Genomic DNA, 17,710 nt, shown 5'->3' on the forward strand with positions numbered 1-17,710 from the left:
ATCTTCATAGAGACCCAGCTTTACGAGTCGATCACTCCATCGCTGTGTGGAATCTCAATAAAAGGCCTTATAAGTAATGCGAGAATGGAGTCTCCTTTTTTCCTGTCGGGGTTGGTTTTCATGGTATGGAGACTAGGTATGGAGTAAGCAATGGTTCATGCTCTTGTGGTTCTGATTTTTAGGTGCCCTGCTGTCGTCGGACCAACGCTGGCTTCAAGTACTTCCCGGCTTGCTTTTTGGCCTTTGGGGCTTCGGTGGTTTTTTTCTCGAAAATTTTGCTGTCGATCAACTTCCATCCGGGTCGCCGGGCAATCCGGCCCGGTTATAAGCTGGACACCGAGCTTCCAAGACGTTCTATCCAAGTCAAAAGAGTGCACGGAACAACTATCCCATTCGTTTCATTTTTTTTTTCCACGTTACATGTTCCAGAGGGTATCATTATTGTATGTAACTGTAGCAAAACATGTACATCAATCATGGGCCGGCCGTAAAAAAAATAGGTAAATACTGTACACGGACATGGCAAATACATAGACACTAGCATGCATGAATCGAAGACAAGGATCCAGTCCTCTTGTCGTTGGACCGGAACGCCCCCTTTGTTTTTCAGACATACATTGCATTGACCAGCGGCGGAAGATGATGAGCATCTCCGTCGATTTCTTCGATTTGCATCGCCGGTTCTGCAATGCTGGGACTCGTTTCGGTCTGGTTCGACTCTTCATCGGTCTCGGACCCCGTGATGGCGGCAGGTCGATTATGATGATACGGGAGCTCTTTCGGTGAAGGAAAGCTAACGGTGTTGGTGAGAGTGGAGGGCGACTCGAGGTTGAAGATGCTGCTCGATCGTTGAAGGAGGGATGGGAAGAGATACGATCGTGCCCCTCGGATACAGGACAGAACGTTGAGGATGCCCCAGAGTAGGTCCTTGGGATCGACCGTGGTGTCGGCCAGGCGTAGTGTGGTGCGCTCCCGAGCTGACTCGGTCATGTCTGCAATAGCCGTGCCCATGTCATACAGTTTTTGTTCCTGAGGAGAGGGAAGCAGTTACTATGGAAAGGTCACAGCTCCTGCGAAAAGGTCTCCCCTTACCATGCCGATGCCGTGAGCGTCAATCGCGCCCTGCGAGACCGACGCGAGAAAATCCAGCAGCGTCTTGCCCACCATTACCGGCAGATGGAACGGCAGCAAGGTCTGCACGCGGTTCCGATCCGCGCCGGGGATCATCATCGACAGCTTCCACATCATCGCTTGGAGCCATTGTTGCGTAACCATGATATCCACGTGCTGGATCTCCGTGACTCCGTCGACAGGTATCGGTTGACTCAGTTCTTGCTGCATCTCAGTGGTGGAAGGCGGTGCCACGATTGTCTCGTCGTAGCCCGCCGCCACCCAATCATACAGATCCGGTTTGAGTTTCTCGAACGTCCGGATCAGGTTGAGGAAGCCATAGTCCAGAACCGAATCTTCCGGATTCATCACCTGCGGCTTTCGGATCGAGCTTCGCAGTAACACCGGCTTGGCCCGCTGCAGGGCATATGCTCTACGAGCCAGGTCAGTACTACACAGCTTGCGCAGAAAAGGAGCACCCAGTGTCTCGCGTACCTCTCCGTAACAAAGAGCAGCCAAAACACTTTTCTCCGCTCCTCCGCTTCTGCCGGGTCCAGCCTGGCGTACGTCGATTCCCGATGCAGACCAAGAGTGTGTGCCATTGCGATGGCTTGGCTGAGATAGAACCATGCTTGGTCCTGGCGGTCGAGGTTTCCGTATGTCGCGAACAGGAAGAACGAGGTCAGCAAAGACTCAATACTGGCATTCTCTGCCGGGTCGCACTCTCGTCTCGCCGCGACGGCTTCCATCAGGAGATCTTCCCCGGAAAGGTTGGAGCTACCTTCATCCCCTTGACTGGTCCCATCCAGCCGGAGCTGTACATGGGTAGCGGCACACAGTGCCGCCATAAAGGCATACCGTGAAGGGGAGAGTTTTTCGGGCTGTTCGCTGTCTCGAAGCACCTCATCGGGCCGGATCACCGGCATGATCGGATAGAGGTACTTGAGATACACATGGACATGTGCGAGGAGAACTAATGACGACAGCCGTCGGGGAAACGGACGAGACCGTTGATAGGGATGCGGCTCCTGGAGCAGCTCGAGGGACTCGGGAGATGGTTGTGAGCAAAACGACGACGACGAGGAGGGCGGAGCCGACGGAGGGTTGAACTGGCTCTCGTGTCCCAGGCCATCTGCAGACAGTCAGAAACAGAACAACTTCCAATGTACGCACATTGCGCTCGTGGTGCCATACTGGAAGCGGGTTCCCCCGTCGTCATCGACACGCGCGCTGCCAGCGGATGCAGCGGCGCTTTAGGATACACGGTCCGGAACTTTGGACCTTTTCTCTGCAGTACATCTTTATACGAACATGAGAGCAGGAGCCGGTCGCATTTATCGCATGACGGGTAGGCACGATTGCATTTGATCTTGCGCCGGCGACAGTTGTCACAAGCCTGCTTCGAGAATTTTTCCGTCAATGGGACCGTCGACCCGGCCATGGCTGGCGATTTCAGCAATGGTCATTGTTTCTCTTAGAGATGCGGCATTTCCGGGAGGGGAGGACCAGCTTGGAAAAAAAAAAATTCTGGGGTCTCCCGGAAAGTGGTTTGATTTTATTTCTCTCACGACTCCTACACCTGGGGGAGGAGTCCTGGAACTAGGTATGGTATCAGTATGTATGCCTTGGTAAATTTCCTTGGTAAGCAGGTTAGAGTTTGCTTCTGTGATCGTTATGGTTGGCTCCTTGGACAGCTTTTGGAACTGCAAAACTTGGGGCAGCAGGGAGGGGGGCCGAAAGCGTTAGATCTCTTCTTCTGGACTTTCGGTGTGAGCCATAAATTTTACACTTTCAGGGACTGACACGCAGGGCCAGTTTCCAAGATTTCAGCAGGGGTTCCAGAACGGTTTAGTACTCGCCAACCCTTACTGAAGAAAGTTAGTAAAACCCTGACCGAAACAGGCCTAGTGGGCGCAGCCCTCGTATGCTCTCCAGCTCCTCCAGACCCGATCGCTCGAGGTCAATTCCCGGCCGCCCCGCAGCCCCAGGCAGAATCAGATGCACCGGCGAGCAAACCGCCAATCATGTGAAAAGCCGGCATCGGCATTGTAAACGCTGGTGATCCGAAATTCGTCATAACTTTCGAGGTACATCTGCAGCACGGAGCCCGGAACACAAGACCTAATCATCACCTAATTTGTATAGTGGCTTTCGAGAATCTCATGGAACCGGCATGCATTCCAAGAACTGATTGTGGCTTGTGCTTTCATTACGAAGCGTTTGAGAAGGGAGGTCAAGCTGGTAGTGCGCAACGAACAAGGTTACTCCGTGCGTACCGGTTGGGTACTAGACCTCAAAGTCTATCATCATGATCAGACGCTCGGGCAGCAACGGAGTGCAGTGACTCTTGTCAGATTCTCTCGATCTGAATGGCCGGATGCTGTTTGGCCCTGGCGATCAAGCCATGGGATGGCGTCTATTATCGCGCTGATGTAACGCCAGCCAGAGCTCGATCCCGAAGACCCCAGCCAAGTTGATTATCAACCCTCTGGAGCTCCTCTTGAACGGGGTACCTCTAGCTAAGAAGCGCGAAATTTTTCATTGGAGAAATGGCCAAGGAGTCCCCAGATTTGACAGTCGTGTCAGGTCTAGTGCGGCCGGAGACCCCATGGGTGATAAAATTTGCAACGTACGGAGTACCCCATCTCCGGTATTACTTTACCCCAGAGGACTTTTTCGCAGCTAGATGAGGTTGACTGATTTCGAAGGCAATATACGGAGTATCCCTGCAGCATGAACCGGATGATGATCCTTACTGCTAATCCCACGATGTTTCGTTTTTACTAAGGAGGCGAACGGAGGAGTATTAGAGCAAATGACATGACGTACGGAGCAACATATGCCCTATAGGAAAGGACCCTCAGTCGAGAAACGTTGGTTGCGTGTCGATCTGCCGCAATTCGGCACAAATTATGTCTTGTATTCGGCTCGCCGAACCGTTATTTGTCGAGCAGCCAACGCTACTAGGCTTAGCTATTTTCATCGTTTATCACCTCCACACGCTGGCCGCCTGCATCGCCTGCTCTCAACCCCGCCTCTAGACCAAATTGTTCTCACCGTGGTTCCGATATACTCCGTTTAGGTCTCCAGCTAGCCGTCAACAGTCCCCCATTCCTGAAGAAATGAAGACTTCCTAAGCTTCGGTACTAATTCTCAATGCACCGTTGCAATGACACCGCATGGTTTTCTGGAATATGTAGATGCCGCGCCGAGATCGCCCTGACATGCAGGTCAACACGATCAGCGAGCATAAACTCAAAATTTTTGCTTTCTTTCGCAGTGAAGTTCGTATTACTATCTTGAGCTCCAGGAGAAGCTATGCATGGTTCCGAGAAAGGAAATTGGTGGATCGCGTGTTCGAATCTGTCCATTGAGTTCGTCAGCTCAGACCATGCCACGCGGTTTCGAAATACCGCGCACGATCGGAGACGTTATTACTTGGGCCGTTCTTGATTCGTCATGGAGTACCTGCGTTTCTCATCAACTCTCTTCGGTACACTTGCTTATTCAGCATCGCGGAGAATGGCATGATCAAGGTCACAAGTTGATTAGTTCTTCATTAAACATCTCGAGTTAAGTTCAATCTCGAGTTAATTTCAACGCCCATGGCTGGCCATCGCTGCTACGTCGGCTCACGACTGCAGGTCGACCGTATCCAAACTCAAAACGGCCGAAATGATCTCGATCGAGGATTCTTGAGGATCCCAAAAAAAAAAAAATGTGCTGGATAGGCTCATCTTACTCCTTCCAGATACGAGATGGCCCGTGCAGTCTGAACTCTCTTATCCTTTAGGGTACAACAGTCACATGACTGTGTTCTTTCCACATCTTGGGATGCCAACCAGGAAATGAATCAAATCATTGATATCTAGTCTGGATTCATGGCTCTCGAATGGTCTGTCGGGAAGTCGGGATCGAATGGAGCTTTCCGTGTGTGCACAGAAACATGGGGTGTGCAGTTGTTTGTATTCAGAGCATCATCATGATGTCAGACGTCTTAGGGGCCACATAATTCAAACTAAATATCCCTAGAATGCACTGTCAGTGTCAACAAATCATCAGAAAGTATCAAGGAACACAAAATGTCCGTTGAACGAGTCCTAGACAAACAAGGCGAGCCCATCAACGAGGGTGACTTTGTGCGCACCCGCTACCGAGGTGGCGAGCACAAGGGCGAGGTACTATCATGAACTTTGATGCATAGAATTATGCTTTTTCTTTTCTAACATCGGCTCGGCGTGGTTTCAGGTCGACCGCATTGTGATGGACGAAAAGGGTGCCCAGGAAGAAGGAGTTGCAAATCCGCCAAAGGTATTTCCGAAACGCAGAGCCGGTCTTGCGTTGACGCTGCTGAAAGGGAGCTAGGTAATCTTTCAAGATCAGCACGGACATCGGGTCGCGCATAATCCGTCAACATTGTCGAAGAGCGGAGTGGATTGATGAATTAGACCGTGGCCAAGGTACATGATGGCAAAGTAGTAGGAGTAGGTAGCATAGTAGTATACTTCAAGATTCATGAATGAGAGATTTTCGTCTCTAGCAAATAATACTATCTGCTTCCTTTTCTCTCAGAGACTCCGCGAGCATGGTTATGAATTCTATGCCCGACGGTCCTGGTCGGATTTCGGGCAGCCTTGTTAATACCGCGATCCTCATAGCTGATAGGCTTAACGGTTCCCATAAGATATCACCATGGCCGGAGGACAGCAGTCCGACAATATAATCTACCGTATGTACTCGCCCCGACGGCTGTCGTATTTTCCTGCATCGGTACGAGTGCTTGTCTGAGTAGCATAACAGTCGATCACTCAGGAATGATGAGTCGTTGGGATCGGCGCTATGTTGGAAAGCTGATCGTCTTCTGTATGGAGGATTTCCGGCGTGTCTATCGTATATGCCGTACTCCGTATTCGTATTTACAAGACTAATCGAATCTTCTGCCTGGACTTGAAACTTTACGTTTCCGACATACGGGAGGTACAAAGTACACGTACAGACATCTTCCCCTGGGGAGCCCTCCTTCTCACATGATTGGCAGCATATGTACATAATTCCTGTCGCGCATGATTCTCCTGCGTTTAGCCCTCTCCAAATTTTCCCCCGGAGAAGTAGTTATGCCGTGTCTTTGGTTCATCTTGATGGATCACGGCTTGTCTCGGATAGTGCCGGATCGCGTGGAGCTTTTACTCCTTGATCTGACACCTCCCACAGCCAATCATGATCTCAACTGGAGAACTCTGTATACCATATCTGGTTTAGCAGACCGTTAACCCGCTTGATTGATCCCGCATGGGTCGATATTATGACTCGAAGGGTCGAATCACATGCAACTGTCTCAAAGTTTTCTGACTCAGCCATTTTAGATTCCTTATTACGTCACCAACACGACCCTTGTTCTCGTATCCTGGAGGACAGTGCTCCGGACATCGGCCCTCACCAACGAAATAGTAGATTACTCGTACTTAGGACTCGTAGGTCAGGAAGGTTTATGAAGGTTATGCATGACTGATGGACAATCGAAATGATGCGATTACCCCTGCGCCATTGCTTCTTCCAGCCAAAGTCAATACATCATTACCCTCCTTTGATCATTAGGCCCTCTGCTACTACCACTCTGATCAGAAGCTACACCATGACGACGTCAACCCCTCCTCCTCCTCCAGCCATCTCCCACATCCTCGAGACCATTCTCTACGTCAACGACCTCGAGGCCGCCACCGCCTTTTACCAAAAGGCCCTGAATCAAACGCCTTTCTTCGAATCAGTAAAAAACCATTTTTTTAAACTAAGTTACTTTATGAAGACAATAAAAACAGTTGGTACTAATTGAACAGGCCCGAGGCTGCGGCTTCTCCCTGGGCAATACCACCCTCCTCCTCTTCCAGCGCGGCGCGTGCACCCAGGACGTCGTTTCACCGAATGGAGTGATCCCTGGTCATGGACCGGAAGGGGAAGAAAATGTGGCGGGAAATGAGCGGACCAAGTTAAGACAGCATTTCTGCTTCGCCGTCTCAACTCCGGAAGACGTGGATAAATGGGATGCTTATCTGCAGTCGATTGGCGTCAAAGTCACCGCCCGGATGAAGTGGGATCGGGGCGGCAAGAGTGTCTATTTCGAGGATCTGGATGGCCATATTGGTGAGATTGGTTCGAGGGGAATTTGGCCGCATTATTAGCGATCTACCTGATAGCTGAAATTGTACATATGTTTTCGACGTCTTTTTTTTTTTTTTGTTGAAGGTATGTACACAGGTAGGTAGCATGTAAGTGAAATTACATGACTATTATTCTACATTAAGCTTGTTCGTCCTCCAATCTCTCTGGCTCCTTCACCAGTCGGCATCTCTCCGTCGCGGCCCTGAACAAATTCCCGATAGATCGCTTCCAGTCGCGCACGTTCGCGCGGGCTCAACGAGCAACGCGTATTCTCCAGCGACCGCTCAATGTGCTTCCACTCGATGATCACCTCTTCGCGACCAGAAGAGCTGTCGTCTTTGCTGCCGTCTTGCTGGTGCAGGTCCGGCTCTGTCGAACCGTGCTCAAGATGTCGCTGCCGACGACGGGCTTGCTTGAGTGCCTCCAACTTGGCCGCCACAACTGCCGGCGGCATCAACTTACTGGCGGCGTTCGGGCTATCCTCTGAGTACAGGAACTGATGGAATCGACTAGTGGATTCCTCGGCCTTGTTGACTCCATTCGGCATTTTCTTCTCCGACTGACGCGTCGGCGCGTGGTGATCCCCCAGCAAATCGTGAATCGCCTCCAGGTGCGCATTGTAGACCACAGCCTGCAAGTCCGCGCCTGAATACCCTTCCGTACGATCTGCGATCTCATCCACTCGGGACCACACCTCCGGACTGAGGTGCAGCTTCTTACTCACTGCGCGGATAATGTCCACGCGGTCCTCGTGCGACGGCATGTCGCAGAGCAGCGATTTGTCGAGCCGCCCGGGTCGGAGCAACGCCGGATCGATCAGGTCCGGTCGCGACGTAGCCGCCAGCACGTACACTCCCGAAAGACCTTCGGCGCCGTCCATCTGCGTCAGCAGTTGGTTGACCACCCGGTCGGTGACTCCCGTCGAGTCGTGGCCTCGTTTTGGTGCGATACTGTCGAATTCGTCAAAGAAGAGAATGCACGGCTTTGCTGCCTCGGCGCGTTCAAATAGATCCCGCACACTCTTTTCACTGGCACCAATATACTTGTTGAGGATTTCAGGCCCCTTGACACTGATAAAGTTCAGCCCGCACTCCCCAGCCACGGCGCTTGCCAGCAGCGTCTTCCCGCAGCCAGGATACCCGTACAAGAGCAGTCCGGACCGGAGACGGAGAGGACATTGTGCGAAGATAGGGGCATATTTGGTGGGATACTGTAGCGTCTCTAGCAACGTTTGCCGTGTGCTCCGCAGGCCGCCGATGGATGCAAATGTCGTAGAAGAGGATGTCAGCGTCACGTTGCGCAGCGACGCGGGGGTGAATCCGTTCAGAGCGCGCTCGAAATCGTCACGTCGCAGCGTAATCTTTGTTGATTCCGAACTGGGTTCTTGCACCGCCCGGATCAAGGCTTCGTTCCGCGCACGTGCCACCAAAAGGACGAGATCCCCTGGCATGTATCCATCCGTCTTTCCAGCGATATCCAAGAAGTCTACGTCTGGAGAGAGCACAAATCCCTCCGCGCCCGATGAGCTGGGCCGGCTGGCAGGGTTAGATGGATCCAGCCAGGATCCTGAGGTCGAGTTGCTTTGGGATTTGACATGGCCATTCAGCCGTTTGGCGTCTACTCGATCCTGCCTTGTCAATTGTTCCAACACCTTCCGCCGGGCTTCCTTGTCCGGCGCCTTCAAACTCAAGATATCCCGAACAACATGACAGCCAATGATAATGTTATTCAGAGAGTCCTTCGACTGCGCCGTGGCGAGCAGCACCACTGGGGACATCATCGTGCAGTTTTCTCGCACAACAGACGCCACAATCTCGCTGATTTGACGGCTACGGCCGTTCTCACCGCCGACTTGCAGTTCCGTCTCGACTGGGCAGAGCTTGTCGAGATCATCCAGAATAACGACTGATCGGCCCCCAAGACGCGCACACCAAGAGGCCGACATGAAAAGCCGGTGGAGAGTCTCCTTGATGGTCGACACCCGGGTCTCGTCCGTCACCAGTTTTCGACATGAAAAGTAGGTAACATTATACAGGTATTCATCCCGTAGTCGACTTCCCAAAAGGTGGCAAAGGGTCGTTTTTCCGGCGCCCAAGCCGCCCGTTATGAGTATCGAGGACGACCGGGTGAGGTGCGTTAGACTTTGCTCAATCAACGAGTCTATGCCGACCATCTCTGGAGGAGTCGCTGGGACCTGCTCATCGGAGACTGGCGTTGGGTCCGGAGGCCTCGGGATCTCCGCTTGTATGTCAACGTTGAGCCTGTGGTCAGACCCTAGAATCCATGCGAGAGGTAGTGTGGACTCTGAGCTCTTTATGGGTGGATCAAATCGAAGGATACCTCCTTCGAATGAAACATTTGACAATTGGTGGTCCACAGGTGGCAGAAGCATTCCATCCGTAAGAGGGCCCGATAGGAGAGACCCGTCGGACCCGGTATCACCATACACTAGCTTCAGTCTCTCAGCCAATGCACCTCGCGATGCTGCAGTGTCGCCACCAAACTTCAGTCCATCTTTCTTCTTGGACGCCTCGGACGCGAATGGGTAGAGCTTGAGCGTTTTGACAGCCGATCGTCCAAGTTGGGCGGGCGCGGCCTCAACCTGAACAATGCCACCAACCATGCCGGACACTCTGAGAGCCTCACACAGGCGAGACGACAATGCGACATGCCGGGTGTCGGGTGAATCCTCCCATGGCAGTACTCTCGCAACAACTTTGTTTGCCGGTCGCCGAGCTTCGCTGGATTCTTGCTCTTTTTGTTGCAGCTGTTGCTGGGGATCGACCGGAGCCTGCAGCCCAGCCGGCTGAAGCACTGTCACAGCAACATACTCGTGTCCCCGAAGCTCCTTCGTCGCCAATACATCCCGGTCTATCCAAACTCTGAGTCCGTCATTCTCATGTTCGGGAACACCTTCGTCGAACCACTCATCAAGAAACTGGCGGTCGGCGCCCCGAAGATACACCGCTGACCGCTCTTCCGAGCGGCTGCTTTTTGGCCGCACAGTGCTGCTCGTGCTTCTTCCAGTGGAGCTCCTGCGACCGGTACTTGCGGTACTCCGGCCCTCTTTTCCGGACTTTGGCCGGACCTTTGGCGCCACTATAACCTCTGCATCTGGCGCAATCTTGGCAAAGGGAGATGTAGAAGGCGGCGATGGCGTGAGGGAGGTTACCAGGATATTTGCGGTGGAGGTCGGCGACAGATGCAACGTCAGTGGATGAATGGAGCTGGGAGAACTCGCATTCGTGCTTGTAAATCCCGGATTCGGCAGCGCTCGGATTTGATGGAGCAGATTTAGCTCTAGAAATGACGCGTGGAGTTCAATGACTTATGATCGCGTAAGCTTCTGGTCAGTGTACCTTGAAATAGAATAGACCTACTCTCCCAATCTGCCGAAGTCAATGGCTCGATGTTGATTGTATGCGCAACCGGAGGGTCGAGGTGCAGAAACATGCCAACCTGAGCGGGTTAGAGACAAAGCAGAAAGTTCCGTGGTGCTGTGGATTACCTTTTGCCCCTCTGTCAACCCGAGCACCCGGCCAAAAGTGCTATCTATCTCGACTATAGACGCCTCCTGTTCCCGCGACGAGCTGCTATTGATACCGTCTCGGCCGACTACTGGTGCGAGCTTGCGCTTGCTAGGCATGCCCGTCCATCCCAGATAGGCGGATTGTGGCGCCGAAGACTGGGACGTAGAGGATTTATATTGTAACTCGACGATAACATTCTGCGCAGCCTGTAGGCAATGTCAGCTACAAGGAGCCAGACCATGTCACGCGCTTGGTGTTGCTTACAGCATTGGCATTCACCAGCAGGGACACAACCGAGGCTGGTAGATTGACCAAGCATGTTTTGAGCGGCACAAACGCCACCTCGGCGGTAGTGGACGGCTTTTTGCTGGGCGCCATCCTGGGCAGGCTTCAGAAACAGCAGCATGCAGCACCAATCCCGCTGTTCAAAGCCCAGGCGAAGAGGAAAGGAACTTCTTTAATTCTCTCCGCACGGCCCATATGACTGCCCGCATTCTCCGCCTACACACGCGCAAACTCGGGCCGAGGGTTGATCCTCTCCGCAGCACGTGATTTTAAACTAGTCCATAACCGGTATAGTGTTTTTTTTCCAATCTGGGAATGCTACGCGCGCGCGCACGCGTCGTGACGCGTCTGCGCGCTCCAGTTTTGCTGTCACTTTGCAGCATCTTATTGACGCCCTGTGAAGAGCGCGCCTTGAGCTCTCGATCTCTGCTCGCAATTCAACAGCAGCAGCACAGCACGCGGCACCATGTCGCTCCTCCAGTACCCTGCGCCGGTGGACTACCGCCGACAACTCGAAGCCTTCAAGGACTTCCTCAAGCACTTCAAGTCCTTCGACTCATCCGAAGCCATTGAAGACCTGCATATCGATGGCGACGATCTGGGCGATGGGTATGACCTTATGGACGATGCGGAAGATGGTGCGCAGAGTGGGCGACGCAAACGAGAGCCGAAGAATAAGTACATGCAGATTCTGCAAGAGGTCGCAAATCGAGAGCGTAACCACATTTTGATCGAGCTGGACGATCTGGATTCGGTGAGTCGGAAGTAGGAGGCTTATTCGATGTGGCCAGTTTGACTGAGTCATTTTGCATGGTAGTTTGAGCGATCTCTTCCCGATGACGTTGACCTGAAGCTGGTAGAGTCCGTCCAGGGTAATACCAAGCGCTATATCGATGTTTTTTCGGATGCTGTTGATGAGGTGATGCCTCCGTCAACCAAGGAAATCAAGTATGTTCTTTACCGGTGTGCAAAGTTACTGTTGCTAATGCTGTCCCAGCTTCAAAGATGACGTTTTGGACGTGATCATGTCGCAACGAGAGAAACGCAATGAGACCATCCAAATGGCCGCAGAGGCTGGATTGGATGCTGGACAGACTCCGGCGATCTTCCCACCAGAACTCACCAGAAGATATACACTCAACTTCAAGCCGTTGACGCCGTCTGGATCCAGCAGCGATCGTAGCTCGAAGGCACTTGCGGTCCGTCATGTTCGCGGTGAACATCTTGGGAAGCTGATTACTGTTCGAGGCATTGTGACGCGTGTTTCGGACGTCAAACCAGTGGTCAAGATCAACGCCTACACCTGCGACCGATGCGGCAGCGAAGTGTTCCAGCCCATCACGACAAAGCAATTCCTTCCCATGACGGAGTGCCCGTCGGAGGAGTGCACCAAGAACAACTCCAAGGGGCAGCTGTTCCTGTCAACCAGAGCCTCCAAGTTCATCCCCTTTCAAGAGGTCAAGATTCAGGAAATGGCCGACCAGGTGCCCGTTGGTCATATTCCCAGAACTTTGACTGTTCACTGCACTGGAGCTTTGACAAGGCAGTTGAACCCTGGCGATATTGTGGACATTGCGGGCATTTTCCTGCCCACTCCGTACACCGGTTTCCGCGCAATTCGAGCAGGTTTGCTGACCGACACCTACCTTGAAGCCCAATACATCACGAAGCACAAGAAGGCCTACGACAGCATGATTTTGGATACTCGAATGCTACGCCGGATTGAGCAATACCGGAATTCTGGTCATATGTATGAGTACCTGGCGAGGTCTATTGCGCCGGAGATCTACGGCCATCTTGACGTAAAGAAGGCTCTGCTGCTTTTGTTGATCGGCGGTGTCAACAAGGACATGGGCGACGGCATGCACATCCGCGGTGAGATCAACATCTGTCTGATGGGTGATCCTGGTGTGGCAAAGTCACAACTGCTGCGATATATCAGCAAGGTTGCGCCTCGTGGCGTCTACACGACCGGTCGCGGCAGCAGTGGCGTCGGTTTGACGGCGGCGGTCATGCGCGATCCTGTTACAGATGAGATGGTGCTGGAAGGGGGTGCCCTAGTGCTGGCTGATAATGGAATTTGCTGCATTGATGAGTTCGACAAGATGGACGACGCGGATCGAACTGCTATTCATGAAGTTATGGAACAACAAACCATCTCAATTTCCAAGGCTGGGATCACCACGACGCTGAATGCTCGAACGTCAATCCTGGCAGCGGCCAATCCTCTGTATGGCCGTTACAACCCCCGCGTATCACCAGTCGAGAACATCAACCTACCTGCGGCCCTTTTGTCTCGATTTGATGTACTCTTCCTGATGCTGGATACTCCCTCGCGGGATGCAGACGAGGAACTTGCACAACACGTAGCGTACGTGCACATGCACAACAAACATCCCGATACGGGCGACACAGCGGTAGTGTTCAGCCCAGACGAAGTTCGTCAATACGTTGCCAAAGCCCGCTCCTACCGTCCGGTGGTGCCCCGGAGCGTTTCAGATTACATGGTTGGTGCCTACGTGCACATGCGCAAGCAGCAGAAGCGTGATGAGGGCAGTAAGAGACAGTTCTCACATATCAGCCCGCGTACGCTGCTCGGCATCATCCGACTTTCCCAGGCGCTGGCGCGTCTTCGCTTCAGCAACGAAGTTGCCACCGAGGATGTCGATGAGGCGCTGCGACTGATCGAGGTCAGCAAAGCCTCGCTGTCGAACGATGGCCAGGGCGCCAGCGACCAGTCACCGGTTAGCAAGATCTACAACTTGATCCGTGGAATGTGGGAGAGTGGCGCTGCTGCGGCTGGTGACGGCCATGAGGGCGAGCTCAGCATCCGCAAGATTCGCGAGCGGGTGCTGGCCAAGGGCTTCACAGAGGATCAACTGGCACAGACCATTGAGGAGTACACCGAGTTGAACGTGAGTTACTTGCGCGTCGCTATCGTCACGATCCATGACTGACTTAAGCAAACAGGTGTGGCAAGTTACTGGTAATGGCACGCGACTGATGATGATTGAGGCAGATGATGTGGATCAGGACGAGATGGCGATGTAGACGTTTCCCATTTATTACGACATCTGTATCGCTAGACTTGATTAATCGTGGCGTTTGGGCGTTTTGGGTCAGGAGTAATGTGTCTCTTTCGTCAATCAATCCCGTTTTGCACCTACTATTAGACCAACAGCATGCCTGACAGGAGATATTATGTATTTCGTACAATAACCGAGTACTGCTTGAGCGTTGTACGCGATCCACTTGCGATTCTGCAAGCTGGTTAGGAAAACATCGGCGAGAAAATCGATCTGCAACTTAAGGAAACTGTTAGCAGAAGGTCAGACTATAAGCAACCGTACCCGACTTTCCGTGGCGAGATTTCGCCATTATCTTAGAGCTACATACTGGGATGGTGTCTGTATTGGTTTCACGTCCACAATTAGGTCGGCTTCTTCGTCCGCGTCGCAGGGGAGGTCACCAAAGACGTGGTAGCCTTCCCATGGATTGTCTTCTCTCTCTCATTAGGGGACGATGTTCCAGTGCAATCCTATCATGCAAGCGGTGCTGCCACTGGAACAGGTGAGAGCCGTAGTAAAAAGGTTCTATAAAGCATCAATAAAGCATCACAGCAAACGCACACTTACTGGCACGAATGGTACCTTACGAAGCACATAGTATATATTTTCTCACACCTCCGCATAACTCTCATCGCTGCCATCCAAATAGGTCAAGTACGGAGTAGGCTACGGACTCTTGATTGTGAACCCATACTATTTGGTTCATTCGTGGCCGCAAGTCAACCTCGGTCCGGGGCCAAGCCCATAAAAAAAAGGATCTTTTTTCGTACTCGATTCGAACCCCCGACTACGAACACCCCAAACGCTCAACACCTCCAAAATGGCTTGGTAACTGAAGGAAAAAAAACTGGTAGCTTCTCTTTGATTGAGCGTGTCATCCTTAGTGCAGGGGCCATGCTAATCTTCTCTGTATCGTTTCAAATTGACCAAATGCCCGAAGGCAGAGGAGGGGACATTAGAACGATATATAAGGCTTCTTTCCGGGGCAGAAACGGAACCTGATTGGCCGGTGGCGCTTGCTGTCCCGGAGCCCTCCTTCCTGCTGACCGCCGGCAAACCGGACCGGTATCGCGACTGCAATTCTCTGATAATGTGCTCTCGACCAAGGTTCTGCGACCTTGAAGGCGCGCACGTTTGAGAAACTCGGAAAGCATCAGCGGGAAAGTTTTTTGGTGTGGCCGGCACAAATCTGCCGATTCTGGGGCAAGAAAAGCCTCACGTGACTATATAATCACGTGATGATAAGATCTCCCACCGAGCCATGGGCTTATCTGCACGCTCTGATTGGTGCCCGCTGCCGGCAACCCAAGCTAAGCTCGGATATTAGCGGTTCCCCAGCTGGAGACCCCTGTTTGTATTACTCGTATCTTGCCTTTAGAAGCAATACCCGTAATCAATCACCATTGAGTGCCGAGGCATATAAAAGCATGCCAGTTCACTTCCTGCTACCGCCTCGGATTTGATATTACTAGTTCTTCACGTACAGTCTGCTTTATGAGCAATTCTTGAGTCGACACCTTCGTTAGGGCAATTCTGTAACAAAAATGCCGACCAAGTCAATATTCCCGGATGTTGAGATCCCCAATGTCGATCTTTGGACGTTTATGTTTGCGCGCAAGGACCAGCCATGGCCAGATGATAAGGGTTTGGATCTTCCATGGCGCCATCATCCCAGAGAACAAGCATCGGCGCTAATACTCGACAGTAATTTTCATCGATGCCGATACACAACGCAGCTATACCTTTGGCCAAGTCCGATCCACCGCCCTGACCTTTGCTGAAGGGATTCGCGCTACCTGGGACTGGAAGAAAGGTGATGTCTTTGTGATCTTTTCGCCCAACTGCATCGACACTCCGCCAATCATGTACGGAGTCGCCTGGACTGGCGGTGTTACGTCTCCGGCCAACCCAACCTACACTGCGGACGAGCTGGCCTTTCAACTTCGGGACTCGGGAGCGAAAGCCCTAGTCACTCAATTTCCGCTTCTCCCTGTCGCCCGCGCCGCGGCCCAAAAGGCTGGGTTGCCTGAGGATCGCATTATTTTGATGGGCGATCAAAGAGATCCCGAGCGGAAGTTTAGGCATTTCACATTTATCCGGAACATGGCCGGTACTTCGCGTTACCGAAAAGCTCGGATTGACCCGGCCAAGGATGTTGTTCATCTGGTCTATTCGTCTGGGACAACCGGCCTGCCTAAAGGGGTCATGCTCTCCCATCGAAACGTTATTGCGAACACCATGCAGAACGGCTATATCGAGAGTATGAATATGCATTGGGGTGAGAAGGATGGACGGCCTGGTGATCGCATCCTGGCATTCTTGCCCTTCTATCACATTTATGGTATGCTCGGAGATTCTGCTTGGAGCCATTCGGTTGACGCTGACCTGTTATAGGTTTGACTTGCATTGTCCACAGCACTGTTCGACGAGGTTATACAACGGTGGTGATGTCCAAATTCGATATTGAAAAGTTCTGCGCACACGTGCAGAACTATAAGATCACTTTCTCGTACATCGCGCCACCCGTCGTGCTGCTCCTGGCCAAGCATCCGGTCGTTGACAAATACGATCTGTCGAGCCTGCGAATGATGAATTCTGGTGCCGCGCCGTTGACACGAGAGATTGTCGAAGCCGCTTCAGCACGTATCAAATGCGGCATCAAACAGGGTTACGGGCTCAGCGAGACCAGTCCTACAACCCATACTCAGATGTGGCCAGAGTGGAACAAATACCTGGGTTCCGTGGGCAAACTACTCCCCAACATGGAGGCCAAATACATGACTACGGGCGACGATGGTTCGGAGCCAAAGGAGGTCAACGTCGGTGAGATTGGAGAGTTGTATGTTCGTGGGCCGAACGTCTTCTTGGGTTATCACCGCAATCCGCGCGCGACGGCCGAATGTTTGTCCCCGGACGGCTGGTTCCGGACGGGAGACGTTGGCTATCAGGACAAGGAGGGGAATTTCTACATCACGGACCGCGTTAAGGAGCTGATCAAGTACAAGGGGTTCCAGGTGGCCCCGGCTGAGCTGGAGGGCCTTCTACTCGACAACGACGCAGTCGATGATGTAGCCGTGATTGGCGTGTACAGCCAGGAGCATGGCAGCGAAGTACCGCGCGCATACGTTGTGCGGAGTGCCAAGAGCAAAGCCTCTGGCCGTAGCGCCGAGGAAGAGGCTGAGTCAATCATCAACTGGCTGAGCAGTCGAGTCGCACAGCATAAGCGGCTGCGCGGGGGTGTGCGATTTATCGACGCCGTCCCGAAGAGTCCCAGTGGTAAGATCCTGCGAAGGTTACTCAAGGAGGAGGCGAAGAAGGAGCAAGCTAGGGCGAAGCTATGAACATACATTCTCTAGATTACGACCTGTAATTAGTGTTTCATAGCCGTTGGCGATCTATGAAAGTCTTGCATTAGAACGATCTTCCTGTGCATTAACGAATTTCACCTGCCAGTTCTCTTCAATATTCAGGACACGTACATCCCCCGTTTTATGATAGAACCTGAATCAAGTGAACTGGTGGCGACGAGTGGAAGTCATGGTCTGATCCTCCTTTGGTGTT

General features: G+C 52.5%; 6 protein-coding genes across 6 annotated transcripts; 4 read left to right on the forward strand and 2 right to left on the reverse strand.

Moving 5' to 3' along the window:
- Positions 1–606: 606 nt before the first annotated feature.
- VTN49DRAFT_2052 (uncharacterized protein) lies at positions 607–2,551 on the reverse strand (the record flags this gene model as incomplete). The annotated part of the gene is made up of 4 exons (XM_069409735.1): positions 607–1,029; positions 1,093–1,543; positions 1,606–2,242; positions 2,305–2,551. 4 exons carry the CDS (start codon positions 2,549–2,551, stop codon positions 607–609), a joined length of 1,758 nt encoding a protein of 585 aa, XP_069269809.1.
- A 2,641-nt stretch (positions 2,552–5,192) lies between these two features.
- On the forward strand, positions 5,193–5,475 carry VTN49DRAFT_2053 (uncharacterized protein; the record flags this gene model as incomplete). The annotated part of the gene is made up of 2 exons (XM_069409736.1): positions 5,193–5,288; positions 5,359–5,475. The coding sequence occupies 2 exons, from the start codon at positions 5,193–5,195 to the stop codon at positions 5,473–5,475; spliced, it is 213 nt and encodes a 70-aa protein (XP_069269810.1).
- Positions 5,476–6,742: 1,267 nt separating this feature from the next.
- On the forward strand, positions 6,743–7,286 carry VTN49DRAFT_2054 (uncharacterized protein; the record flags this gene model as incomplete). Its single annotated transcript, XM_069409737.1, has 2 exons — positions 6,743–6,874; positions 6,945–7,286. 2 exons carry the CDS (start codon positions 6,743–6,745, stop codon positions 7,284–7,286), a joined length of 474 nt encoding a protein of 157 aa, XP_069269811.1.
- A 113-nt stretch (positions 7,287–7,399) lies between these two features.
- VTN49DRAFT_2055 (uncharacterized protein) lies at positions 7,400–11,174 on the reverse strand (the record flags this gene model as incomplete). Its single annotated transcript, XM_069409738.1, has 4 exons — positions 7,400–10,593; positions 10,647–10,725; positions 10,775–11,002; positions 11,061–11,174. The coding sequence occupies 4 exons, from the start codon at positions 11,172–11,174 to the stop codon at positions 7,400–7,402; spliced, it is 3,615 nt and encodes a 1,204-aa protein (XP_069269812.1).
- Positions 11,175–11,547: 373 nt separating this feature from the next.
- Positions 11,548–14,132, forward strand: VTN49DRAFT_2056 (DNA replication licensing factor MCM7; the record flags this gene model as incomplete). The annotated part of the gene is made up of 4 exons (XM_069409739.1): positions 11,548–11,835; positions 11,899–12,029; positions 12,079–13,996; positions 14,052–14,132. 4 exons carry the CDS (start codon positions 11,548–11,550, stop codon positions 14,130–14,132), a joined length of 2,418 nt encoding a protein of 805 aa, XP_069269813.1.
- Positions 14,133–15,693: 1,561 nt separating this feature from the next.
- Positions 15,694–17,490, forward strand: VTN49DRAFT_2057 (uncharacterized protein; the record flags this gene model as incomplete). The annotated part of the gene is made up of 3 exons (XM_069409740.1): positions 15,694–15,793; positions 15,855–16,490; positions 16,544–17,490. The coding sequence occupies 3 exons, from the start codon at positions 15,694–15,696 to the stop codon at positions 17,488–17,490; spliced, it is 1,683 nt and encodes a 560-aa protein (XP_069269814.1).
- Positions 17,491–17,710: the final 220 nt, after the last annotated feature.

This window comes from Thermomyces lanuginosus (genome assembly GCF_041956635.1).
Source record: "Thermomyces lanuginosus strain ATCC 200065 unplaced genomic scaffold VTN49scaffold_24, whole genome shotgun sequence".
Lineage (NCBI taxonomy): Eukaryota > Fungi > Ascomycota > Eurotiomycetes > Eurotiales > Trichocomaceae > Thermomyces > Thermomyces lanuginosus.